The sequence below is a fragment of the Mauremys mutica genome, chromosome 18, assembly GCF_020497125.1.
Source record: "Mauremys mutica isolate MM-2020 ecotype Southern chromosome 18, ASM2049712v1, whole genome shotgun sequence".
In the NCBI taxonomy this organism is placed as follows: Eukaryota; Metazoa; Chordata; order Testudines; family Geoemydidae; genus Mauremys; species Mauremys mutica.
In genome coordinates, this window is record NC_059089.1 from 18,725,178 (window position 1) to 18,752,954 (window position 27,777).

The 27,777-nt window shown below is 52.0% G+C and overlaps 1 protein-coding gene across 2 annotated transcripts; it reads left to right on the forward strand.

Moving 5' to 3' along the window:
• Positions 1–478: 478 nt before the first annotated feature.
• On the forward strand, positions 479–25,805 carry AIF1L (allograft inflammatory factor 1 like). Of its 2 annotated transcripts, XM_044992832.1 has the most exons (6): positions 479–651; positions 749–810; positions 12,592–12,658; positions 17,861–17,902; positions 19,962–20,124; positions 22,661–25,805. In XM_044992832.1, exons 1-6 carry the CDS (start codon positions 621–623, stop codon positions 22,746–22,748), a joined length of 453 nt encoding a protein of 150 aa, XP_044848767.1. In that variant the 5' UTR covers positions 479–620; the 3' UTR covers positions 22,749–25,805. The 2 variants fall into 2 exon arrangements, with proteins under 2 accessions (XP_044848767.1, XP_044848768.1); XM_044992833.1 differs by lacking the exons at positions 479–651; positions 749–810 and adding an exon at positions 8,137–8,363.
• Positions 25,806–27,777: the final 1,972 nt, after the last annotated feature.

The following is a 27,777-nucleotide window of genomic DNA, read 5'->3' on the forward strand; positions in this document are numbered from 1 at the left end:
CTTCCAGATCCAGTGATGGAGGGGACCATATGCGGTGCTGGCTTTCTTGATTCATACACCCCTTTCGTGGTCAACTGTCGCTTCCTTAGTCAATGTGCAGCCAACACAGGTCAATGTGTGGCTTGGAACCTGGCGTCTTCCAAAGCCTATGGACCGGTCTGGGGGAGGCGCTGGCTGGTACCTAACCTCAGTTTTCATGCGGTTGATGGGGAGACCAACGTTATGCGCCCCTGCAGCAAAGCTGTAAGTGCTGCTTCAGCGGGCACCACCAAGGCCCAACCAGCGGCCTCGACCAGTTCCTGAAAAGCAGGCGGCTGGCAGGGCTTGAGCCGCGGGCTGGCTGCAGAAACGCTCCCCTTACTAGTGCACGGGGGGCGCTCTGCAGGACCGAGTCCAGGGAGAGGGGCGGAGGGGGGAGAGGCAAGGGAAGGGTTAACCTCTGCCCGGCCGGTGCATGGTTTTGCCTCTTCCAGCAGAGGGGCCGCTGAGTCACCAGGGCCCCGCTTGGTGAATGGCTGCGCTCAAGAGGGGCTGGGCGGCCCTTCCGCTCCGGGCTCCGCCAGCGGCTCGCAGCGCGTCCCGCTCCGCAGTGCAGCCCGGCCGGCCGGCGGGAGCTCAGCATGGCCGTGACCCTCAACAGCCGCTTCCAAGGTAGGCGCGCCCCGAGCCCGAGCCCGGCCCCTGCTGCGCCTCCGGGGCGCAGGAGCCCGGCCCCCACCCCGCTAACGCCCCTCTCTTCCCGGCGCAGGAGGCAAAGCCTACGGGCAGCGGAGAGCGCAGCAGGACGGGCGGCTGGAGGAGATCAACAAGGTAGGGGGCGAGCCGGCGTGGGGCGGTGGGTGCCGGCCGGGGGCTGGAGAAGCGGCGTCTCCTCCCGGGGCTGGGTGCGCGGGGGGGCTGGCGAAGGGGCTCTGGGGGGACCCTGGGGCGGCGGGGGAAGCGGTCTCCCGTCTCTGTGCTGCTTTGCCGGGCTCTGGGCTGCTGGGAGCGGGGCTGGGGGAGCGCGGTCCCGGCCGCCTCTGCTCCCGCTCCCCCCCGGCTGGGGCCGGGGCAGGCCGCCCCGCAGCTCCACGTGGCTGGGGGGAGCCAGAAGTTCCTGCGCTTCGATTTCTGACCGACTTTTCGCGGCTGAACCAGCTTCCAGCCCAGGCTTCCCACGTGCGAGCTGGAGAAAGGGGCCAGATCTTGGCTTGTGTGTGTTTTGGGGGGCACAGGTGTGTCTAGGTGCTCGCGCTACCCCATCACACCCCCTGCCAGGCAGGGCCCAGCTCTGGGGAAACTGAGGCACGGACCAATGACGTGACTTGCCAAAGTTGGGTTGGGAAAGCGTGAACTCCAGTTCGGGACTCTACCCACAGGGACATTCGCCCCCACCTCAGTTATTCCTCTCGCTAGTACAATCTGCTGAAGAGCCTCCATCTAAAGCAATTCCAATGTGCCTCTCTCGCGCCCTGAGCGCATCCAGTGAGCTGTGCTAGGTGGGGGCCCGCGTGTGAGGGGTAAGGATGGATGCTTTTGTGTTTCTCCGCTGAAAAGTTTTTGAAATCCCCACAAGCCCCCTTTCCCCCTCCCCCGTCAGACTCTCAGCTTGAGGCAGCAATCAGACATGCACAGTCTGTTAAGGCGCCTTGTGCCAGCCAGGGTGACCACAGTTGATGGTGTTGCACCAGGTGTCGGGGAGTGAAGTTCCCAGATCTGTCTCAGTCCTGCTCTTCCCTCTCACCACCCCACCCCAGCCTTTCCAAGGGTGTCACTAAAGCCCTCCAGCTCCTAAACTGGGCTGCAAGCAAGACCCCTGCCTGTGCCCAGTGGAGAGAGCTGTCTGCAGACCCTGCCTGGGTGTCTCCTAGTGTACACAGGGCTGCCCAGGAGGGGGGGCAATTTGCCCCAGGCCCTGCAGGGCCCCCCACGAGAATATACTATTCTATAGTATTGCAACTTTTTTTTTAATGGAAGGGGGCCCCGAAATTGCTTTGCTCCAGGCCCCCTGAATCCTCTGGGCAGCCCTGAGTGTACATGGCAGCTGATTGCTTGGCTTGTGCCCTGTTTTGTCTCACTTGTGGAGCAGATTGAAATGGTTAGGAGCCAGTTAAAGCTGAATCCTTGAGGCTGAAGCCCAAAAGCGGCGAGAAGTCGGTGTGCACTAACGGTCTGTCTAGAGAGCTGGGAGGGGAAGACGAAGGCGTTTGCAGGGAAAGGAGGCTGGCGGGGGGGGGGAGAGAATCCATCTGAGGGGGGTTGGATGGAGATCAGAGTTGGAGTGTTGGCTGGCAGGAGGGGTCTATGGAGGGGCAGTGTTTGAGGTGGGGTGTGTGGAAAGACTGGCGTCTCTGTGGGGCCAGGCCCTAGTTAATCTTAATTCCAACTGGGTTCTTCATGTAACTGCCTCCTGTCTGGTATCTGGCTTGCTTGCCCCGGCCCCAATGGGAATAGACCTGCTAACCTACTGTCCTGGCTCCAGGGACCCAGTCCTGCCCAGCGAGTAGAGCCCCAATCCCCACGCCCGAGCTGGCTCTGGGGCCCGGATATTAGAGAGCCGTGGCAGTGAGTGAGCTGCCCAGCTGTCCTTCCGAGCGCTTCCGTTCCATTTCCCAGCTCACGTTGGGGATCTTCAGAGACCACGAAACTCCCAGACAGGTGAAGGAGGGTGTCTCCCCAGGCTGCCGTAGAGCGGGATGGGGAGGTGTCCATCCGAAGTGTAGAGGGCCCCACAAAACAGAGCTGCCCCTTTGAGCCTCCCAGAGCCCTGGGTGTGTTCTGCAGGCTGGGCAAGGTTCATACATCATGGGACCAACTGGCAGGATGGTGGGAATGCGCAGCCAGGCCTGTCCTCACTCTTGGCTATTGCGTTGATGGATTAAATCCTGGTCCCTTCCCAGCAGCTTCCCACTGCTGGCCTAGTTTCTTTGCTCGGGTCTGAGGTTGTTTGAATAATCCAACCGGACTGAACAGGACCCTAGCAGAGGGGCCCATGCAGGCAAAACAAGTGTAAACACCCCTCTTCCCCACAGACCTCAGTGCTGCGGTGACTTCAGCAGGGGCTGCAGCAAACCCTGAGGTATGTAGTCATGCTTCCCCGGCAGGTCACACCCATAAACCACTGCGGTGCTGGGCAGGGAGCGTGGCTGGCGTGAGAAGAGGGCAGGGGTGTGGCAGCAAGGAAGGAATGGAGCTGGCTTGAGCCTGGGGTGGAGATGGGTCTGGTGTGGGGTGGGAATGGGTGGCTGGGGCAGGACAGCAAGGTGAGGCATGAGGAATCTGTATTACAGCCACTAGCCGTGAGTCTAGCGTCCCCTTGTGCCCTGTGGTCCCTGAGCAGGGGGTGCTGAGGCAGAGGGACACCTTCAGGAGGCTGATCTCAGAGCGCTGAGAGATCAGACGTGTCTTGCAGAGGTGCATTCAGTGGGAGGGATGGGGTGGAGGTGCCTTTTTCCCCTTCAATGGGCTCCCTGCACCCTCGTCTGGCCTGGTCTAACCTGTGCTGGGCATGTGGCTGGTGCCAGGCAGGCACTTTATGAGAGAGGCCCCATTGGGCTCTGCCCTGGAACTTAGGCCTGTTACCTCTGCCGTGCCCCTGCCTTCTACCAGCTCCAGAGAGCGGCAGGCCCCCAGCACAGGGGTCACGTGCTGCTCACCGCTGCCCGGTGGAGGCAGCCAGAATGAAGGGGCTGAGATGAATGAAGCTGCCTGGGGCTGAGATCTTATCGCATCTTTGCAAGCTGAACCCCTGCAAAGCTGGCTGGCGTTTGGCTGGGAGCTCGAGGGGGGGCAGAGTTCTAGTGGGCAGTGGGGTGACTGAAACTATTCCTTCCGTGGCACTGGGCAGTGCTGCGCTGCCTGTGGGGAGGGATGGGAAACGCAGGTCCCACCAGCCGGAGCAGGCAGCGTTCATGGCCCTGGGGTCCTGCACAGCTAATGGCCCTTGGAGGAGCGCTTCTGCTGCAGCAGAGGCGGTGGAGGTGAGGGCAGGAGACTGCAGCGCAGCAAAGCTGGATCTACACAGGGGCTGTCTTCCGACAGCAATCCCTTAGCTAGGGGGCTCTTCCCCTTCCTCACTGCAGCGTGAGGACTGGAATCGTGTGTGTGGGGTAAGGGCTGGACCTGTGCCAGGGACCGTTGTGTGCCAGTGGATGCTTTGTGGCCAGCTGCCATAACGGTCCCTGCAGGAACGCGCCCTAGGAAGAATAGGAGCTATTGTTCTCGGGAAGGGCTTTCAACTTTCACCCCGCCTGTACCGAGCTGTTCTGATTTCCTCTCCCAGGCGTGCAGAGTTTCTGCCTCTTGTGAATGTTGACTTGGGTCTTTTCTCCACTCTCTGTGTAGCCAGTGGGTGAGCTCGGTGCTGGGGCCATTGGACGTCCTGCAGACCTTGGCAGGGGTCTGGAGGGAGGAACAGCAAATCAAGGATTAGAGGGTGCAAGGGACCATTAGGGTAAATGCCCTGGGTACGAGGGCTGGATGAGGTCCCTTTCCCTGGTGCAATACAGAGGAGGCTGCTGGGCTGGAGGGGGAAACCTTCTCCTGTCCCAGAGAGTAGGTTACAAGATGGGTCCATCCCCCTGCCTTTCCTCCCTGCCTGTGCCATGGACAGTAAGTGCCTGACTCTCTCAGGGGAGGTGTTTCATGGAGGAAGAGGAGTTGGGATGGTAAGTGCTGGCAATAGGAGGCTGGCTGGGTTAATTCCGGGTGGCTTTGGCACTTTACCGGACTTCCTGCTGCTCCACCTGTCAGGAGGCCCATAAGGAGTGGGCTGGAGGCTAGGAAGAGAAGAGGGTGTGAGGTGAAGGGCTGTGTCCATGAAGGGTCTCAAAGGCTGTGGGTGTGTGTAATGGATTCTGAGATGGATAAAAACCAGTGAAACTTCAGGGAGGAGGGTGACAACATCTGGAGCTCATCCAGGCCAGCACCTTCAATCTGAGCATCTCAAAGCACTTGAAAAGGCTGATGAACCTTCCCAACCCCCATGGGGATGGGGCAGCATCAGCTCCCTGTTACAGGTGGAGAAACTGAGGCACAGAGGGGAAGTGACTTGCCCAAGGTCACAGCAAGCCAGTGGCATAACCTGGAGTAGAACTGAGGTGCCCCAATCCCAATCTCTTGCCCTCACCATGTGCCAATGTATTGCACTTAGTGGGTTTCTCTTCTGGGTATGGATGAGAGCAGCCAGGATCTCTTGGACTGACTGAGCCCTGTAGAGTTGGGACTTATGGAGACCACAGACGGCGGGGAGGCTCCAGGCACCAGCACACCAACCGTGTGCTGTGCCGGTTGCCGTTAGGGCGGCAGTCAGGCTGCGTTCAGCGGCATGCCTGCGGGAGGTCATTGCTGCCGAAACCGCGGGACTGGCGGATCTGCCACAGGCATGCCGCTGAAAGCCGCCTGACTGCTGTGCTTGGGGCGGCAAAATACATAGAGCCGCCCCTGATCACAGAGGGGGGAATTGGAGAGGATTTGAACCAGTGGTTTGAACCGGCTGGGAGATGTGGAGACTAGAGAGTTTGGTGTCAGTTCTAGCACTGCCTGATATCCAGGGGCAACTGTGAGATTTGGGACTAAGAAGGCTGAGGAAAGAGCTACATTCTGCTCTCTAACCTCCCGCATCTGTAGGGTTATCGCAGCTGGAAGTGCAAAGGGCCAGGAGACTCTGACCCTGTTCCTGTACCAACACCGTCCTTACAAGGGAAGGGGCCCTGAATTCACTGACTTGGGGGCAGGGCCGGCTCCAGAGCCCAGCGGGGCAAGCCCCTGCCTGGGGCGGCCCTTTCCCGGGGGGGCGGCAGGCTGGGCCGGCGGACCTGCCGCAGTCATGCCTGCGGGAGGTCCACCGGAGCCCCGGGAGCAGCGGACCTGCCGCAGGCATGACTGCGGAGGGGACGCTCGGCCGGCGGCTCCAGTGGACCTCCCGCAGGCATGACTGCGGCAGCTCAACCGGAGCTGCCGGACCTGCGAACCGCCCGCAGCTGCGGGAGATCCAGCCGAGCCGCGCGACCAGTGGACCCTCTGCAGTCATGCCCGCGGGAGGTCCGCTGCTCCCGCGGCTCGGGGGCGCCTCCCGGGCATGACTGCTTGGGGCGGCCAAAAACCTAGAGCCGCCCCTGCTTGGGGGGGATGGATTACAACGGGCTCAACAGCCCCACCTGCATCTTGTGGCAGGACAAAACTGTCCATGTTTCTACCACACAGGGGGATGGTCCAAGCCTGGGCCTGTGCAGGGGAGGTGGTCTTGCCCTTTGAGCTGTGGCAGTTTCAGCCCATTGCACTGAGTGGGAACGTTCTTATGACTTGTGCCACCCTCGTTCTGCGGCAGGAGTCTCCTTGTAGGGAGCTCTGGGTGTCAGAAAGGCAACAAGCTTGGATTTCCTTGGAGAGCTACTTGTTAATGCCCTTGCTGGCTTCTCCCTCCCCACTGTAACACCTTTCTTGGGCCTGAGGGTTAGGGATGCATGTCCTGTGCGCACAACTGCTGCATGAAACAGCCTGCAAACACTGAGGGGTTAATGGGCTGGAACAGCTGGGGGCAGTAAATCCTGCTCTGCTCTTCTTGACCAGCCTCTGTGCTTCCTCTCTTCACTGAGGGGGCGGGGGGAGGGGGGGAGTTGTTTTTTGCCTTTTTAAAAATCTGATCAGCTGTGCAACTGCAGAAATTTGAACCTCTCCAAAACCTCCCAACTGTAACCTAGCTGGCATACCAGGCTGTGCGGATGGCATGGTGGGGTCACCCTTGAGAGCCAGCCGGGACCGTATATGGAAAAGGAGAAACTTTCTCAGACTTTTTGAGGGGACTTTCCAGCCTGCAAAATCCCCAGGGCTGCAAACAAGCTCAATTAAGCAGGATAGAGATCTGTTAGGAGCACCTATCCTGACTCCCTAGCAGGCTTGGGGAGAACAGTCAGGGATACCACCTGGGAAGCGAACAGCTGGTCCCCTCTGGACTGTGCTCTCCCTGGCTGGCAGAAGCTGTAATGCTGCACTTAGCACTCTCCTGACCCCTGTGTGGATAAGGATCTCTGGCAGGAAGCCACTCCCCACTGCTGCCTCCTGACTGCCAAAGGGCATTGAAGACTCATTTCCAGTGCGTTTCTCCCTCTCTTAGGGGACTGGTTTGGGGACTTTGATCTGCAGGTGCCTGGTCTAATCAGTACAGATCAGCAGCAACCCAAACGTTACCCTTCTCCAATAGCTTTGGCCAATGGGAAAGGAATGGTCTCTATCAGTTTTCCAGGAACAAGGTGCTCGCATCACAAAAATGCCCCAGTTAAGGTCCCCGCTTCAAGGGGCAGTCTCAGCAGAGCCTAAGAATTCAGTGGCCCGTGGAGACAGGCCCGGTGATGAGCACTATACAAACGCTATAAAGGCTATAGGTAGGTTGGCCTGTCCCTCACAAGGGGTATGTCTACACTGCAGTTGGAGGTGTGATTGCAGCATGCGTAGGTTTGATTTCACGTAGGTACCAGTAGCAGTGAAGCCGTGGGTGGCTAGCTCTTGGGGAAGTCCATGCTGCCAAGTACGCACCCAGGGTCCTGGGCAGGCTTGTGCAGTGCATGCTGCGGTGGTTTTACTGCTCTTGGTTCCTGAACTAGCTAGCTCGGGTACCTCTCCACGTGCTGCAATCATACCTCCGTACCCTGAAAGGTCCAGGTGTGTTAGTGGGGCGGGGCTGAGGAGGTCTGTGCTCTTGCTACCCCAGTTGTATTGCAGATAGAGAGGGCTTGTGCATCCAAGTCCATAGGCCTCAAGAAGATGACCTCTAGCCAAGAGTAACTCCATCTAATCTGGGCACTCGTGTCTCATTTGTGCAGTTCTGCTTAGTAATAAGGATGCTAGATAGGCAACTATGCCCCTAAAAGCTGGAGCCCTGGCAGAGGGATCTGGGAGCAACCTTAACCGCTAGAGCAGAGCCTGAGTCGCCAGAGCCTGGGGGTGGAATTCTTCTGTGATATTGTTAATGCCTGTTGTTCTTATCGCAGTGGCGACAAACAGGAATTGTATACAGTGTTGAGGGTGGAATGTTTCCATTTGAAATGTCTTCCTTGTTGCTTTGCACATTCCAGACCAGGCCCTTGAGGGTTGCTGGGCTGTGACTGTCGTCCCCGGACGATGAAATGCAGTTCCCGCCCCCCGCGACTTCTTGTACCAAGAGAACTGGCTGCTGACCTCAAGATGGCTGAATACCTGCTGGGTCAGTGCCACCTGCTCTTGTGTGTCACGAGACTGGAGCATCTGAGCACCTGCCCTGGCAAATTGTAGCTGGCCTAGGGCAGCAGGAGTTGGTATCCTCCCATCCTAAATGCCTCTCCTTTCTCACCACCCCTCCATTCTGGGAGAAAAATATACCCACTGTTCTGCTCAGCATGGTCCAGCAGGTAAGTCGTGGGACTGGGAGTCAGGTCCTGGTTCCGTACTGGCTTTTCCACTCCCACCTCTTGTGATGTTAGACAGGTGACTTCTGCAGAGATTGTTTATACCCATAATAACCCTCCCTCCCTCCCAACACAGGTTCACTCTGCAGCCTGTGAGTCTGTCGCCATGTCCCATGAGCTCTACGTAGGGTGGGCCAGATGGCGCATGGGGATAGCGTGCTGCTTGCGTTCTGATGAGATACGAAACCAAGGGCATGACCACTTGTGTCTATCGCAGCTCCCCTGAGACTCTCTCTGCAAATAGAATGCTAACCCCGATGACCTGGCTGAATTCCACCTTGAGTAATGGCATTCTGCCACCCAGAACTCCCCTTGCACTTTCAGATGGGTTCCAGGGCTGAACGTCGTGTTGAACTGGAGGGTGATACTCTTAGCTGGATCATTTTTTCTATTTAAGTATGGCTCAAAGGGAACCAGACTGGCTTACGTGGGTGAGGGGAAGGATCTGGGTGTGTTGCTTAGACCAGCTGTTTAAATTCTGGAGGTGCTGTGCTGTAGTGGTAACTGATGCTAATGCAACACTAGGTTGTATCAGGCAGTGTATGTTACACAAGCCTAAGGATACTGTGCTGTTGCCACCTTTAGAGCAGTGTTCAGATCTGGTCACTGTAAAGAAAGGTCAGGTTAAGTTGCAGAGAGCACTTGGGAGCAGGGCGGGTGGCAAATGGAACAGGTGGGCCTGTGCATGAGGAGAACCTGATGAGAGTGGGGCAAACTAGTGGTGAGAAAGTGATCCAGCGGTAACACGACTGAAATATTTAGTGAGGGGCTTTTACACAGCAGAGCTGCTTGATCTGTCTGAGGTTGCTTGAGAGACCAGAGCTAAGGGACGTCATTCTGTTCTGTGCTGGTTCTTACACTGTGCTCATCACCATAAAATCTGAGCCCCTTTGAGAGGTATATTAAGCAATGGCTAACTAATGAGCAAGAGTGGAGAGGACCCTATTCGAGATGGGGCTATTTAGCAGAATGCAGATTTGGATCCAGACTTCACCACTCTGTACCTCAGTTTCCCAGTCGTTAGGTGGGGATAACGATACTGACCTGCTTGGAGAGGCACTGATGAAAAGCACTGTGTAAGAGCTAGGTGTTGCTCTTCAGCCCGGTGTGCTGATCCAGGCCCATCTCTGTGCTATAAGTAAGAATGCCGGGAGGTGTTGGTACAGAGCGGGGATGGGATGGGCTCTGAGAGGGAGGAGGCCATTATGGTAGGATTTTTTTTTTTTTTTTTATGACTGCAATTGAATCATGTGGATGGGCTCTTGGTCAGTTCTGTGCTGGGGAGGAGCCAGCAGTGCATTTTGGGGTTTCCCCAGTTTGATGCAGGGACCTCTCGGTGCCAGCTGGCAGAGGGCACAGGAGTGCATAGAATTTTACAGGTATCTGCTGGGTTGGATATGTTCATAATAATTCACTAAAGAGTGGAATGTGAAGTCTCTGTTGAAAGCCTCCGGTCACCTTAATCACAGTGAAAAGTGTGTACGGGTAATATTGAAGGGATTAGGTTTCTAGGCTGAGAATTATGTACTTAAGGCAGGCGACCAGGAGGGGACAAACGTCTACCATTCGTACGGCAGGGGGTAACGTGTCCGGTCACCTGTGTGTTGTATGTCTTATAATGGAGGCTGGTTTGCATCCTGAGCCAAATGCTAATCAAGAGGTTGCAAAAATCTTTGAGAGGAAGTTTGTAGAAAGAAATAGACAGCAGGAGGGGGCTCTGCTTACACGTAAACCCAATGCGTTGTTGGGTTATAATGGGCCAGAGAGGTGAGGTAAGGTAAGGTAATAGTAATAATTGGAGATATACCAATCTCCTAGAACTGGAAGGGACCTTGAAAGGTCATCAGGTCCAGCCCCCTGCCTTCACTAGCAGGACCAATTTTTGCCCCAGATCCCTAAGTGGCCCCCTCAAGGATTGAACTCACAACCCTGGGTTTAGCAGGCCAATGCTCAAACCACTGAGCCATCCCTCCCCCCTAGTAGGTAGACTCTGGATATTTCCTTGGGAGAGGAGTAAGCTGATAGCATGAGTTGTCTCACAAATGGAAGATCACAGCCAAACCTGGCTGTAAAACGCTGAGAGGACTTGGGCTGAGATTTGCTCTAGAAGACATGACAGTAACGAGTGCAGTAAGTCTAGGTTGTCAAATGTATGTTCTGATTTTTGTTTTATATGCAACTGTCCATTTCCAGTATTTCTACTTGGTATCCCTTGAACCTCTGTACTTTGTTAAATAGACTTTTACTGGATTTCACTGTAAACCAAGTGCTGTGTGTTAAGCAGAGCAATGATCGGGTATAACAAGGAAGCTGGGGTGCACTGTTTCGTTGGAAGCAGTGAATCTGCGAATACTGGGACTGTGCAGTGGATCAGGGACTGACAGCTCTGGGAGTCGCTCCGGGGTTGGAGTGTGCCTATTGCTAACCTGTCGAGAGACAGCGGAGTCTGCAGAGGCCTAGAGGGCAGTGCTTGTGTTGCTTGTGGCCGGTGAAGCTGTGGAGCTGACCTCCGGCAGGTGGTAGCAAGGTGCCTCTGAGCCCTGGGTATCCCTTGGAAGCATTACATCCCGCCCATCCACGCTGGCCACTGCTTTGGGTGTGGCTGACTGTTGTTTTCTCTCTTCTGAAACAGATGTCAAATGTACTTAAAGCCCTAAAATCTCCAGACTAGAGATGGCTGAGTCAGCACCTGGTGGTCCCAGAGCTGTAGACTGAGACTTTCTGAGCCACCTCGGGGGTCTGGGTGCCTGGTTCCTATTTTGTTAGCAATAAAGGATGTGTCAGGCAAGGTTGTAGGAAAGAACATGCAAGTTTCCGTTAATGTTAGTGATGACGGGGCATCCCAATACCTTAAGGTCAGGGGCTGCTTCTGCCACACTCATTCATGGCTACGCAGTCTGTGTCTACAACGCATGCATGGAGTGTGCAGCAGCCTCAGCCCACTGCCCCTCGATCCCTTGGAGGGTCCTTGCCCCATACAAGCAAAAAATAAACAGCAGCTGTGAATGATTGCTGCAGAGAAGAATGCTGAGCACGGACCAAGTGACTAAATTCCTGGACGTTGGGTGGATGTGGGAGGCTGGAAATGAAGAGGAAGACCATGCAGTTTGCAGCTGCAGGGAGTATATTGCCAACAGAGGTTCGCTGGAGGGGCACAGTGGTGGAGCTTGCTGTCCAGATCCTGCTCTGTGCTGGAGCTTCAGGCTCTTCACCTTGCAGTGCTAAGGCACTTTAATAATAAAGCCGTGAGATGATGGCAATGGAGACTGGAGACATCTGCAGGTGGGTGAGCCACTCCTCCAGCATTCAGGGGAACCTGTTTCCTGCCTCAGCGCATCAGAGGCAGTAGCTGTGTCTCGCTTTGGATGTAAAAGGTCCTCCTAACTCAGTATCCAATGTGCACCACATCCTCTTCAGTGAATCCAAGAGCCTCAAAGCGCTGAGAGAACTGTGCTGGCTCTAAAGAACCAAAAGCCATTGGTGTGCATAGTGTGTATGCATAGACCTCAGGAGAGGGAGGTGAGGGGGTTGGAGTCTCATCTGCTACCCCAGACTCTATATGGCTATATCAGGAACACTGTTATAGTGTCCACCTTTGGACAGAACTAAAGGGAATTCCCCTGGCATTGCTGCTAGAAAAGCTGTGGAGTTGCTGGTGCAATGAAGGTGTTGTCATTAAGAAATCTCCAGGCACTGCGATTCCCTCTTGGTTCCCCAGGATCTCCATCCAGCCCAACCTCTTCTCCTAGTTGTTATATCCTTGGGGCAGCTGGTGTAGGAAGCAATCACTTGAGGCCAGAGAGCAGGCAGCTAACCAAAACCTCCATTTTATTTACAGATATACAGAGAGCTTACTCAGCCGGTTGAAACCGGCTGAGCTATCCCTTAATAGTCTAACTCAGTTGCCATAGTAACAAAACCCATGACAACCAAATACACAACACTAGTCCATTCCATATGGGGTGGGGGAAGGAATTGACCCCTTTGAGATCTCTCCTGGCACTGATACTGCTCAGCTTTGTAAACAGCATCTGTTTTTGACTTTTGGCAGTTAATTCCCTTCTTGGGTGTATATATAGTCAAACACACACCCCATCTTAGACTTTCCCTGGGAGGTTTGAGGAGCTTTGCCTCGTGTTTTTAACCTTTGGGACTTTTTTGCCCCTATTAGGAATTTCTCTGTGACCCCAAGTTCAGTGATGAAGAAGATCTGGAGGAGAAGCTTGCGGTGTTCAAAGGTGAGACTCAGCTGCCGCTCTGTCTCCTTTCACTTGTACACTGTGTGCCAAGGGTAGCCTTTTCCCAGGAGCTGGGACCAGCCAGACAGGAGAACTAGCTGCCAGAAGAGATACGAGTGACTAAACTGAGATCACAGCCTTCTCACGTTTCAGACTAAGCACTAACCTTCACTGTGACTTCGTTTTCCCACAGTGAGTCTTCACACACACACACCCTCAAATGGTCCCTCCACAGGCACCTCCCACACAACTGTGGCAAAACAGTGACTCCTCTAAGGGCAGCTCTGCGCTCAGACATGTGTTCCTGTTTTCCAGCAACGGCACAGCTGCCATGCTATCAATGGCTGCGGCATTGCTTGAAAATAAGTACAGAATCTTCCAGTGCAGGCAAGGTCTGTCTTTCTCCTTCCTTTCTCATCCTGTATTTCAATAGATCCTAGGTGGTACTGAGCTAATACAGTGACTGTAGCCATATAAGCACCTAGATTGATTAGACAAGTGAGTAGAAGCCTCTGCTACAAAGTTGGGCTCCAAACTTCCTCAAAATTGGGGGAATCTTGGGATCCCTGTTTGGGCCACTTGTCCGTATGGTCTTTCCTAACACAATGTAGATCACCATCCAGCCAACCCGTTCCCTCCCAAACCCCTTCTCCTAGTCCAGTCCATATTGATGGAGTTCAGAGATGTGCCCCTATCTTCATTTTCCACCTAAAACTCTTGTGTTTCTAGATCCGGAACGTTGGCTGCTCTGGGGTTTTGGTTCAGTCCTAAAATGGTGTTTTGTTTCTTTTTGAGGGGGGGAGGAGGGCAGCACAAAGCATGGCTCTGCACGTGGGGCTGTCTGGGTGTGGGGTTTGGGCCCATTATGGGCGGGGCAAGTCCCAAGCTGAGCTGTCTTGGCTGCCTCTGTTTCTCAGCAGGCAGTTAGGGGATGTCTGTGTTGCAGCTGGGAGGGAGATTCCCAGCGTGGGTAGACAGAGTCATTCCAGCTCCATTCGAGCTAGCACACCAAGAATAGCAGCATATCCGGTGGCTCGGGCTAGCCACCAGGCTCCAAGACCGCCTGATCCCCTGGATCCGAGCTCCGGTGGCTAACCTGAGCCGCTGCCCATGCTGAGCAGGGCTAGTCCAAGTCTGGCTCCCCGCACTGGGAATCGCACCTTCCAGCTGCAGTGTAGACAAACCCTTAAAGACCCTGCCCTCCCCCCCTCCTGGGGAGCCCTGGGAAAACATGCCCTCTGTGCCGTGCACCCCTTGGTTGTCTGTCCTCTAGCACGGCTCCACAGCAAATAAGGGCTCATCAATAGGCCCCGGGGCAGCTGCCTAACCTGCTTCCATTCCAGGCATTGGCTGCTTTTGGCTTTGATGTCAGTCCTAGAGGGTGCTGGCTGGTGCCTTTCCCAGCGGAGAGTGAGGGAACTGGATATCTCCAGTTTCCCCATGTTCTCCCTCCCCACCACCTGCCTCTCCTCCCATTTTTGCTGAAACCCTGAATTATTTTCCCTCTGAATTGGGCTTTCTTCAAACATTGTGACTGTGGGTCGCAGCCGCAGAGCTCCCTGTAACAGGAGCCCTCGGCATCTCCTCCCCCTGCCTCGTGTATTTGTCTCCATGGCCTGTTCTGTGGGAGTCCCGCTCCCCGCCGCCAACACCTCCTCCAGCTTCTCCCAACAATCAGCCCATTGTGCGTCCCCCCTTGCCCAGCTGAGCCAGAGAGTCTCGGGAGCCCCTGTGCAGAATCGGTGTTTGTGTGAATGCGCTGGGGTTAGCAGGGCAGGATTTCACCCCATTGAATCGCGGCAGCAAGGGATGAAAGGGAGACGTGAACGTGTAGGCTCAGGCTCTGAGTGCCGTTGTATAAAGCCTTCTCTGTTCTCTGCGCTGCCTGTCAAACTTTCTCAGAGGAATAGAGAAAATAACACACACACTGCACACAGCAGACACACAGTGCGGGACACGGTTGAGATTCATATGCTGGGATGACTGACCCCAGTGCTTGGGCCTGGCCAAGTAACTCAGAGCCACAAAAGAGGGTGCTCCGAGTAGAGAATTAAACCTGCCTCTCATCCCAAGAGCTGCCGTCCTATTCCCTTGCTGCTCTCTGTTCCTCTGGCCCACATGCCAGTCACAAGCTATTTTCTCTACAAGCCCATTTGCTGCAGCCCAGGATGAAAGGTGGCTTGTTGATAAGGCATTTGTCAAGGTGGAAATTCCCTCCTGCAGTCGGTCCTCTGCTGCTCAGCCGGAGAGGCAGTTCTAGCATCATGTCCTGGCCTGGACTCAGTTAGGTCTCTCACCCTGAGCTGAGCCACAGGGCAATGTAAACAGAGGCAGCTATTTACCTGTTGCTGGTAGAACAAGGACATGCACCATGAGCAATTAAACTGCAATTTGCCTGTAGAACAGGGAAATACTGTGATTGAGCTGGGACTTTCCTGTGCTGCTATAAATGACCTTGCTTAATGTTACAAACATAAGGTGGAGAAGAGAGGGAATTTCTTAATATAGTGCCCACCACCGTGGTCTCAAGGCATTGCTTAGAGCTAAGGGGCAGAGGAATGTAGCTTTGTCCATGTAGGAGCGTCGTACTGAACCTGTTACTGTAAAGGACAAGAATACTCTGAAATAACGAGGAGTCCGGTGGCACCTTAAACACTAACAGATTTATTTGGGCATAAGCTTTCGTGAGTAAAAAGCCACTTCTTCAGAGGCCTGGAGTGAAAATTACAGATGCAGGCATAAATATACTGACACATGAAGAGAAGGGAGTTACCTTACAAGTCTTTTGTGGATACAGACTAACCTAGCTAGCCCTCTAATACTCTGAAATGATGCTGATTAATAATGAGCAGTATCCAGCACTCGGCCAGGGGTTTTGCTGGCATGAGGACACAATAACACAGCCTTTTCCCACTAGGAATAACGCACCGCATAATGGGAATGTTCATGGAACTAACTACATGGTAGCAACACAAATGGTATCGGACATAGGCTGTTTTTCATAATAGAAAGTTATTGTAACGAATTTGTAGCCCTCTTATTCTTCAGTTATTCCCATGCTGCACACTGTAGCAACTTGGAATTTCAAGTTGCAAGCAGCAACAGAACCTTCTGACCCAAAACAGACTCCTACCACTTGAGCTCAAGGAAAATCTCCTTTTAGAGGTTAGCAGTATAGGGCTATGGACATACAGATGAGTCCTGATTCTAGCCGCTAGAAGACAATGGTGCATATACACAATAGCCAGCTCATTATAGCAAGTGCCAAACAGTGGGTTTCAGTGAAAGGCCTTTTCTGAAAAGTAAATACGCAGTTCTCTGTGCAGTAAGCCATCCCAAGCTGTACACTGTCTTGACTCTCCTGATGCTTTCGGTGTGTTAAAGGATGCAATTTCTCCCCTTGCTGGCTTTCCAGCCATCCCTGCCTATTGTGCCTTAGTGTTTAAATCCCGATTTGAAGGCTGTCATTCAACCATCCAGTGACTAATTAGCTGACAGCTTGGGGCTGAATCAAAGAATTTGTGGCCCAATACATCTACCCTGCACTGATCTTTCAGGAAACAGGATTATTTACCATCTATTGTTGTCCATCTATCCTAGAAACCAGATCAGCCATGTAAAATACAGCAAGGCTCTGTGTCACAGGAGATACAGGCCTGCTGCACTACCCAGGGTGGAAAATACACAGTTCATCCTAGCATGCAGTCACTAATGAGTGGTACGTGTTGCCCAGATGCATGGCATGCATGGGGCTCCCATTAGCATTAATGAGCCCTATGCATTCACCCAAGGGGGACCCTGTCTCAGTTCTGAATAGGGGGCTGTGGCACTAATTGGCACCTCTAAACTGGCGTTTGGCCTAATTGGTTCTTAGTCCATCAAAAAGGCTTTTGTATCTTCAAAGCCCCTTTATGTGACCTGAGGTTCAGGTTCAATTGCAAAACCCTTTGCCCAGTTCTCGCTCATGTCGTATACGATGTCTCACGTGGATTGGCAAATTCTGAAAGACGTGTCTCTGCTGGTAATAGACGTGATGCCTCAAAGTTTTAAAAAATAATGTACTCTTTGAAAATCTATTCAGTCCATGTTGTGTAATGGTTGCTAAGGGCTGATCTCTCTCTGGTGATGGTGCCGCCTTTAAGTGGTAGGGCTAAGAATTTCTTGAAGAAAGAGCACTATCCAGTAAGAGCCACTGTGCCTCAAAGAGGTGATGAATTCATGACATGGGCAGGCCTGCCTGGCTCTCTTGTCTCCCTCTGAATCCCATGGACAGGTTACCCCACCCAGTGGAGCAGTGCCCCTTCCAAGTTACCGTTCATCAAGAAATCAGACCTAAGCAATTGGGGAAAACCCATCCCTTTACCTGTGCAATACTGTATTGTTCTAAATCTCTCCTTCATTCCACAATGTCCTCATCCGTATCTCGTTACCTTGGTCTGCCACTGGACACTGCTTTGTACCACGTCTCTTTCTTTGGCTTCCCTGTAGGAAAGGAACCGCAACTGGAGTCATTACTGAGCTTTAGAGCCCAGGCTGGGCACTAAACCCAAGAGCTTGGGCATTTGTGTCCCTGTGTGACCACCCCATGGTGGTATTAGGCACATCACTCTTTGTATTCCAGTAGCACTTGGAGGCCTCACAGCTGAGATCAAGGCCCCATTGTGCTAGGTGCTGCACATACACAGTCAGACACATTCCCTGCCCTGAAGACTTTACAGTCTGACTAGACAGAGGGTTCTCAGGTGGGAGGGGAGACACAGGCACAGAGAAAAATAACTTTCCTAAGGTCCCATAACAGATCACTGCAGAACCAGGACTAGAAGTCAGGTCTCCTGACTCCCAGCTCCGTGCTGTATCCACTCGGCCTCGCTATCTTGCTTCCTTCCCTACCCACACGGAATAGTACAACCGTTGGGCATTTTGGGGTGTGGGGTTTTTTTATTGCCTTCCTCTGAAAGGCTTCGTCGTTGCCAGCTTCTGAGGAGTCAGATGGTGCCAGACTAGCTGGGCAAATGATCCATTCCAGTATAACCCCCCTGTGTGCTTCATTGCATCCTCTTGGTGATCTAGCCCCTGTGCCCATCCGTGGAGCAGTGCCATGCGGGGCTGTCCTCTGCCTCAGCTGGGATATGGAAGGAGCTGCCCTGAGATCCTGCTGAAGCTGCTCCGATTTGCTAACTCCCTTCTGTGTGTCTCTTCCAGAGAAATACATGGAGTTTGACCTGAATAACCAAGGCGAGATTGGTGAGTGACCCCTGGAGGAACACATCTTGTTGCTGGGCCAGAAGGAGAGTGGTCTGTTGGGGGAGACACTGGGACTGCAAAGCATAAAGCCAGTGTTGCTACTTCTCTCTCAAACTCTATCTGCAGGTGCTGATAAAGAGTCCGAGGGCTGCTCCCCCAAATCTCTAGCCTGGTCCTATGGAACCTTTACTCTGTCTCTTGGCTTCTGAGAGACTGACGCTGTCCTCACATATCCAGGTCTTTCTCTTTCTCTCTGGGTCTCTCCTTGCCTGCTTCAAGCATTAGACATCTCTCTGCTCTTTGTCCCAAGCTCCCCTCTTTCTCCTGGATCTCTGCTCAGCCCTCTTGCTTCTCTTTCTGTTCTGGGCTCTTCTTTCCTCGTGGTTCTCAGTAAGTATCAGGAAGAGCCATGGATTCCTAGACAGGGTTTTGTGCTTGGATGAGCCTGCAGCCTCAAGGCTTTGCTTGGTTTGTGGTTGAAACCAGGCAAAGCCCCTAGGTTTCTACCCAAAACCAAAGCTTGCTTGTTCTGGCCCACCTCCAGACTCTCTTTAGTGGGAGAAGGGGCTGTCCCCCAGACCTCTGTAAGGTGAGGTCTAGGCTCTGGAGCTGGCTCAGTTTTCTGTTTGCACCGGCTGAGATCTCCCGGCTTAGGGTTTTTTAAGGAAGGCTTTTCTCACACCTGGTATTGGTGCTATCTTGCTCTTTCCCAAGGACAGGACCCGGCACCTGAAAAGAGATCAGGCCAAGCCACAGTGTCCAGATCCAGACTTCTGCAATGTTCAGGATTCGGGTCCCGGGTTTTGCCTTGGGGCCCATCCCTGCTTCTAACTTCCCCAAAGCACAGTGTATTCACTGTGTCTGTCTTGTGAGTTCCCTGCGAGCCACAGCCGCCTCCACCTCCTCTAGCTGATCCAGTGTCCCCGGTGGGTGGGGAGGGAGAAGGAGACCTGGCTCCTAACCCTGGTGCTGGTTAGGAGGAGGAAAGGAGCCTGCAGCTCATTGTTCGAGTGAGAACAATCTGAAGGAAATTGCCTCAGACTCTGCCTGAGGGTGGGGTTTTAGCACCACTTCCAAGGGGCCTGTTTTGGGTCTGGCTTGGTTTCTTTAATATTGGTGCTTCTCTCTCCCTCCCCCTCTTCCCCGCCCCAGCTTTTCTCCTACACTTCAGGAGAGTTGGAATCCAGAGACCCTCATCTCTACTCACAATAGGGTGGGGGTGGGGAAACAGGCACACATGCCATGATTAGCCCAGATCACACAGTCAGTGGCAGAGTTAGGATTAGAAGTGAGGGGTTTGATCCCACGCTGTGCTTCAAATGGCTGCACCTCAAAAGTCAAAACCCAGCGGGAGGGGCTGCAAAGGTGGCTTTATACCACCTTAGCCCTGTGCTGCTCCATGGCCACTGGCCCCAGCATAAGTCAGAGCAGCCCTTAGGTGTCTAACTTCCTCCCACCTTGGCACAACCTCTATGCTCAGGTTTATGATGGGGGCCAGCTTATGTTTTCCCTCAGGATAATCTCTAGCCAGTTATGGTCCCTGTACGCTTCCAGAGCAATGTTGTGGGGCCGGGGCAGGAGAGAGGGAGAGTGGTAGATTCTAACAGGAGGCTGAATTCACTAGTATTTGAGGGGCACAGGTATAATAGTATGGATACCACCAATACTTGTTTGCTAACTAAATGAACTTAGACATCACCCAAAGGAAAAATATCTGTAATTCTTGGTTTCTGTGGTACCTTTCTGCTGCTGACTGTCGGCCCTGATTTTTACAGGAGCAGCATGGGGCTGCAAGGGATCGCTCCTGCATATTTTTTATTTTATACTTTGGAAACATGAGGTAAAGTGGCCATGGTCAGCTTAGGTTTTGCTGGAGGGTTTGTTTTGGATCTCGAAGTTGCCCATTGAGCATGCTCAGCTTGTAATTGAAGGGGTGAGGAGGACTGAGTCGTTAATGTAAATGCCCTGTATCCCAAAGGCTTATTAGTCACGTTCAGCGCTGCACTGTCTCCCGCTGCCACCATTCCTGGCACTGGCGCTCTGGCTCTTCCTCTTGCAGATCTAATGTCTGTCAAAAGGATGATGGAGAAACTGGGGGCTCCGAAGACGCACTTAGAGCTGAAGAAGATGATCTCTGAAGTGACTGGAGGGGTTAGCGAAACCATCTCTTACCAGGACTTCGTCAACGTGATGCTTGGCAAGCGCTCTGCTGTCCTTAAATTGTGAGTGTCGGAGGGAGTCACTGGGGGGGGGGGGAAGTCGGAGTCCAGCCAGGGTGAGGGCTGAGCCTGAGGAGGGGGTCACGTAGTGTGGGGGTAGGGCTGTCCTAGGTCTGTCACCACCTCATGCTGCCAGGAATGCACTACAGAGGTGCCTGGTGTATTGGGAAGAGGCTTCCTCCTGCATTGACATGGCAGGGTTGAAGCAGCTCCCAAGCGCACAGGGCACAATACTCTGGAGTACTCGGCCATTTGCATGGTTGAGCATATGGCCCGTCTCACAGCCCACCTAGGTGGTGCGCCACACAGTCACAATACATCTGTCACGGGGTGCAAGCTTGATCTAGCTAGCTTGGGTGCTGATAGAAACGAAGCCACGGCACCACGTGCCTCAGCACGGGCTGCCCAAGCCTGCCTGGAACCCTGGGTCATTACTCCCGGGGCTAGCCCCATACTGTAGCCTGTGCTGCCGTAATTCACTGCACTGGTAGCCAAGCTAGCTAGATCGCGTCTACGTGAGCTGCAGTCACGCTCTGTGATTGCAGTACAGACATAGCCTTGTACCCAGAGTGAGGGTGACTCGCATGCTGTGGCTTGGTGTGTGTCCACACAGGTGATCCCCAGAGACCACCCAGGTCCTTTCACACTCATGCCCCAGTACAACCCTAGACTGTGGTAGTGGGGAAAGGCTAGTGTAGCATTAGGTCCTTTTGTCTGTCTCCCACCTGAGTCTGTCTGGGTTTGCAGGACAGTAGGTTCCCTCTTGCTATCCTACCTGAAAGGTGTCTGCACTGAACTGGGAATTCAGCGACAGTGCAGAGAAGCTGGGAGGCTCCTGTCACTTGCCTCTTTGTACAGAATCCCCCTTTCCATCTCCTCACATCCATTCCAGAGTCACCCCTGCTCGGTGCCAAGGTTTTCCTTGTTCCCTTGGCATCGGAGTGGGTGGAGGAGGCACGTTTGAAGCAGTACATATGGGGGAGGGGAGGTACTTCTACTGTGGTATGAGCCACTGGTGTAAGCTTCTCATAGCCTTTTGTGCCTTCCTGACAAGGGCGGTGAAAGCTCTGCTGTTGTAACAAATGGCTTCTGGGCACCAGCTTGGCTGCTCCTTGCAATGGGGTGGAGTCTACGGGCTCCTTCCCCACCCTCCTAAAGCCTCTCTGCCTTTCCTGGCCACCAACCATGCTAGCACTGCTTTTGTGCTTACCCAAGATGGATAGACGGGGTCCTCTCTCCTCTGTGCCCCTCGTCCGTTTCTGAAGGATACCTCCAGTGCGACTAGCTCTCCAAAGTGGATGTTAAGGGAATCATTTTGTTCCCCACACCAGCAGAACTATTGCCACTAATCTGCTGTGTATTTATGGTAGTGAAAATCTTTACCACCCCTCTCCCCTTAACTGCCCTTGGATAGCACGTTAGTGAAGGATGTTTCTGGGGTTTTCTCTCCCAGCGATGGATTTGTTCCTGGTAGTTCCATGACTCCTACTACAAATGCTCATGAGTGTTCCCTTGGCAACCTTCTTCCCCTGCTGAAGCCTGTTTGACACTCTCCATCCTCTGCCCCAATATGACTAGTTTTAGATAGACAGGTCCCTTCTCAGCAGACACCCAAACAAGCATCCTATTGTCCTCAGGCCAGAGTTGAGTTTCTACTCCAATTGTAAATGCGACGTTCCAGTTCCAGCAAAAGCCACCAAACCAAGGTAGCAGCTGGCAGCAGCTAAGTGGCTACAATTCTTAGGGAGGAAAAAAGCAGTGACAGTTAAAAAGCATTCTGGATTCTCTTTCCAATTACTACCCCACCCAATCGGCTGTCACTCCTTGTCCAGCACACAGTCGCTGTGGATTGCTGCTTGTTGCTTCTGAATGTGCATGCAGTGTAGTTATGCTGACCAACGCACATGTCTGTAGGCATAGTGTATTAGAAGCAGTGGTCTGCCATGTGTTCTCAATCAACTTCAAGTGGCTGCCTGAAGTGAACATACAAATCCCTTGCGCACTCAGATGGGAACCAAATAGGCGACTTTGCAAGTGGCATTCAAGGCACAACTTTTATGGCTACTTCAAAGATGAGAGATCTTGTACTGTGTTGGCAATACTGTCCCCTACTGGCTACAGAGTAGTGGTGGCCATGGGGAAATAGCACACCCATATTTTTGCAGTTTAGAGTGGACAAATAAAAACATAAGCAAGTTACTGTTTTGCACATCTATAAGGCCTAACATCTGGGGATCTCTGAGCACTTTGCTGGCATGTATTGAGCCTCACAACACTCCCGTGCAATGTAGAACATCTCTGTTTCACTGATAGGGAAATGGATACGTGGAAGGGTGAAGACTGCCCAAAGTATGTCAGGGGCAGAGCTAGAAATAAAACCCAGGAATCCTGACAGACAGTTTTTCAGTCCAACTATCGGATTTTCTAGTGTAGTAGCAAGACCTTGTTGTTTTCCAGCAGATGTTGTCGATCCTGGTGATGGGTTAAACTTGCACCTGTTTTCTTAATTCATGCTTCTGACTGTTTGTTTTTTTTCCAGAGTCATGCTGTTTGAAGGAAAAGCCAATGAAAACATCCCAAAGCCTTCTGGCCCGCCTCCAGAGAGAGATATTGCCAGTCTTCCCTGAAGGCAATAGGCTGAGAGCCAAATCTATCAGCACTATGGTGGTCTGTAAGGAGGGTTACCTGTTTTGTTACTTTTACATTGGTCAGTCTTAGTAATAGAAACTAATCTGCCTTAGAAGAGGAATGACAAGGGAAGCCCAGGGACCCCCAGTCCACAGGTAGCTGTCTCTTTGCTGCATCTCCTAGCCAGTTTCATCTGTAGCAAAAGTGTAAACATGAAACCAAAAATAACTACAACCCCACCTGTGGTTCTCAGGTGAGAAATTGCTGATTGTTCTCTGTGGTTTCTAGCATGGCTCTCTCTGCTAGAAAGGGCTGCCTCCTTTTGAACAGGTGGATCCTGAGCCACAGTGAATCAAATGCTGAATCTGCATTCAGCACAGAGCATCCTCCCGTCACTCCCATGGGAAATTGGCATGTTCTTAACATGGCCTTGCTGCCAGTCACCACCTTGCTATCTGCGTTCCCTGTGGCTGCTGTTTAGTACTGCCATGCCACAGGTAGTAAAGTGCCTTCTCCGCTCTACCCTACACCTCACAGCTTCTGACTAGTTCCTTTCCCACTAAACCTGAACAGCAATTGTCCAGCCAAATGCAAGTAAATCTTTCACCGTTGTGGCCTGCTGTCCTAGACTAGGATGGGAAGGTGGATGTACATTTGAAGCTGGCTGGCTAGGTCCTTGCCCAGGCAGGTGAGAACAGCCCTTTGGGGACATAGTGGGGGGGATGCTAGCCATTTGGGAGAAGGGCAGGTAACTGCTGAGGCTTGGAGGCCTGGAGCCTGACACTGAAGAAGGAATCTTGGACCCCTTCCACATACTCCTACATCCCATTGAACAGTAGGTCCCAGTATCTTCTCCTCTGATTTATCCCAGCATTGTTGGGTCTGAGCCTAGTGCCTGCTGTTAAATTTCCCCAGAACACCTGTGACACTCGTCCCTGTCCCAGTTCTGTTGCCTTTTCACTAGCCAAAGTGAACCCCAGTTACAGATTGATACCTCTCCACCTGTCCTGGCTGAGGAAAAGCTCCACTCAGCCCTCCTGCACCATGTGGCATCCTCTATTTTCATGGAGCCTGTTGGTTTGTGAATGATGCAGAACCTCCCTGTTTTACTGCTGAGATTTGACCTCATGCCCTGTGAAGCTCATGGCAGGGTTTACGGAGACATTATGGTGTTGGGCTGGATATTTACATCTTACTGTTCTAGAAGTTGCTATGGTAGGTTAAGAGGAGAGGCGAGGGAGCACTGTAAAACTCTGTTAGCTCTCCTTAGCTCTCCTTATGTGCATAAGAGCCACTGCTGCAATACAATAAATACCCAGTGCTGCGTCTTTTGGAGCTTTAAGTCAATACTCTAAGGATCACTTTTTTTAAGGTAAAGAACTGGCCTTACTGAACGCATGCTAATTGGCTATCCCAGTAGAACTAATTCAGACTTGGGAAAACATCCAGTTCCAGGATGCACTGGATCTGGTGCCAAACTGGGATGGCTCTTTGGGACTCTGTTTCCTTTCGTTGTTGATCAGGAGAGTGGAAGAGATTTTGCTGGAGTTAGTTACATCTTGCATGTGTCTTCCTGAACTAGGGTGCAAATCCATAAGAGGCTGGACCTGTTAAAGCCTCTGGGTGAGATCCTGGCCCTACTGAAATCAATGGGAATTTTGCTGTTGACTTTCTAATGAGGCCCAGATTTCCCACTCCGTCTTGCAGTTCTAAGGCAGGCTAAATTCTCACTGACATCCTTCAGTATTTTGCCTGCCCAAGGTGTAAGATTAAGCCCTAAGTGTACTTCTCAAGCTGTCTGCAGGAACATGTGGATTCTTTAGTAGTTACCATATAAGCAAACAAGTGACTTAAAGAATTCCTGCATAGCTGTAACTTAAAGGAGCTCATACCAGCAATGAGACTAAAAATAGGCAGGAATTGCCCTCCCGATCACAATCACTGGCCTCCAACCAGAAGACAACAAAAAACTTCCATCTGTGACTATGGTGCAGGACAGAGAGCAAGCGCCCTGGAGGGTCCCTCTTTGACCAAGGGGAATAAGCCCTTACAACTGTGATCTCCTTTTTAGAAATTAGAGAAACTATTCTGTTAAGTCATTTGTGGTAGAAGCTGTTGATCCATTGTCTGCTTATATTTATATAGTTAAAATGTAAACTTCATAATATATTGGGTTTGTTTTCCTTGTAATGTGAATAAGTGGCTGGCTTCTGAAGCTTGCAGCTTCCCTCTTCTCCAGGGACCAATCCGTTCAATTGCCTAGAATAAATCCTGTTTTAAGAGCTAGTTCAACTGGCTGTATCTTGCACCTGAAATGTTGGAGGTGGTGGGAGAACAAGCCCAGCTTTTTTGCCTTCGAATTTCACAGAAAAGGCCTGTGATGTTCTGAACCTGTAGGTGAAGGAAACGGGACTCCAGTCTGAGTCCTTAAACTGGCCCAGAAAGAATTGTGAATGTGTCTGTTTGTCCATATTGATGCTCTCAAAACCTCCCAGATTAGACCTTTCTCCTGCAAACATACTCCTTTCTATGTGTTTGAATTTATTCTCATGCAGTCAGTTGACTACTCTGCGATTAAAATTGAGCACATGACATTTTTTTTTATGGGAACAGGGATCTTGTGTCTCACTTTTGGGGGCAGGGAAAGACTCCCCTGCATACCAGAACTTAGATCTAGCAGGACTGTGCTCTGGACATCGAAGTGTTCATTGCAGTGTACTCTGTATTTACAATGCTTGGAACCCAGTTGTTTGCCGCTGGGGTTTCATTGCTTATCATGTTTCTTCCCTCCCCCTCCGGCTTTTTTTTCCTTTGTCCTTGCCAGCTTTTAACTTTGTGGTGTTTTTTTAAATCATGGCTTAAATAAAAACAGATATCCAATTTATTGTTTGGAATTCTAACTCATCTTACTGTGCCTGCCAAAGGCTGCCCTTTTTTAAAAATGTCTTTGCTATTCTTGTTTGTCTGAGAACTCAAAACTGCAATGGAGAGAGACATTGTAGATAAGGGCAGCACAGCTCTACTTGTACAGACCGAAAATAAATCTTCTGAAACTCTGTGAAGTATCAGTGTATTTAATGTTGCTACTCCGGAGCCTTGTCTAAACTCAAGTTGTTCCTGATAAACTAAAACTTTGTTTTTAAATCAATTTAGTTAAAAGGGTGAAAATCCCTGAATAGGCACTTAAGTTACATTAGTATAAGACGGGTGCAAACCATTTAAGTCAGTAACTGATCAAATGTTTCAATGTTTGAGTTAAACAGTGCAAGGGAAGTTTTTTAAATCAAACATTCATGAAATACTTCTCAGGCTGCCTCCTGGCTGCTTGCTTGCTTCAGGGTCACCGTTTGACATGCACACCTGTCTGGCAGGAGCAGCAAGACTCTTCTGACAGATCTTCTCCACCCTCGCTTTTACAATGGATTGTCTAAACCATCTGGGTCTCCAAAGATAATCATCCAAGCAGGGACCAAGCTTCATGGTTCCAGGAGGTGGCAGTTGGATTTCCTTTCCATCATCATGGAAGGCTGTGTGATGCTCTTTTGCCCCAGCATAGTCAGATGCAGGGATGAGGCCTTGCCAGCAGCCTCTCTAAAGAATGTCTATGCCTCGCTGGGGCCAATGCAAGTTAAGAAAGTATTGTTCATTTTAAAAAGGGGGAAGGTTTACACTTGGAAGACCTTGTGACATTCTTACATGCTTCAGATAATACAGTATTACATTTATTCCTTGCATAAAGCTGTGGAGTTGTGACTAGAACCTTTGTCCTTCAGCTCCCCCTGCCCAAACTAAGGTTTTACCACTTGATCTAGAGAGAAAATGTTTTAAGTGGTAGTAGTTGAAGGTGTTTTGTATGCTCTAAAATGCCCATTAGAGTGATATAAACACATGCCCTTGTACTACCTTACAACTGCACCTGAACACTCTAAACTGCTTTTCCAGTTCCCCTCAGCAAAACAAGGGAACCAAGTATAGATAAAATCTCCTTGATATGTTGTTCTAGTGTTGGGTGACAGTAAAAGATGTTTCGCGATTTGGAGTGTAATAAGGTTCATCTGTGCTCAGGGAGGAATTCTCTCACATCACGGTGTGAACAGTAGGTGGCTGGAGGCTAAACTATTTATTTTTTCTAGTTAGATACTTGGGTGTAGGAGGATGTAACTCCACTGAAGGCAACGCTAATGGGGTTGTATTTGCTTCTGACTGTGGTGAAATTGGCCTCAGCTGTGGAAGAAGGAGCCTAAGCTCTTTTCCAGAGATCTAATGGCAGGTGTCTCCTATAGATGGGCTGTCTAATGAGATTGCATGAGTAATGCTATTGTTTGCCCTTCATTTGCTGTTGGTGTGTGTATGCCTCTATCTAGTCCAGAGGTGGGCAAACTGCGGCCTGCGGGCCACATCTGGTCTGTGGGACCATCCTGCCTGGCCCCTGAGCTCCCGGCCAGGGAGGCTAGCCCCTGGCCCCTCCCCTGCTGTCCCTCTCCCCCATAGCCTCAGGTTGCCTTGCTGCCAGTGTTCTGTCCCACTGCTCCTGCTGGGCAGCGCAGCGGCGTGGTTGGCTTCAGTCAGGCTGCAAGCTCCTGCCGCTCTGAGCAGCATGGTAAGGGGGTGGGGAGCAGGGGGGCTGGATAAGGGGCAGGGGGTCCTGGGGGGCAGTCAAGGGACAGGGAGCAGGGCGTGGTTGGATAGGGTGGAGGTTTGGCGGGGTAGGAAGTGGGAGGGGGCGGGGTCCAGGCTGTTTGGGGAGGCACAGCCTTCCCTACCTGGCCCTCCATACAGTTGCAGAACCCCGTTGTGGCCCTTGGGCCAATAAGTTTGCCCACCCCGATCTAGTCTGACACTATAGCAGGGGGACAAGACTTTTAGCTTAGTTTAAAGGGTCTGATAATCTCACTGCCAAATAATAGTAATTGCTAATGCAGTCAGAGGGCATTACATGCTGCAGGGGAAGAAATGGAATTAAGCAGTTCAGCTATAAACATAAAGCCACATTAACTAGCTTCTCCATAATTTGAGACTGATGTTTTA

Coding starts and splice junctions, on each gene's coding strand:
- AIF1L (XM_044992832.1), top strand. CDS start 621: ATGGCCGTGACCCTCAACAGCCGCTTCCAAG. Junction 652..748: donor CCTCAACAGCCGCTTCCAAG/GTAGGCGCGCCC, acceptor TTCCCGGCGCAG/GAGGCAAAGCCTACGGGCAG. Junction 12,659..17,860: donor GAAGCTTGCGGTGTTCAAAG/GTGAGACTCAGC, acceptor TGTCTCTTCCAG/AGAAATACATGGAGTTTGAC.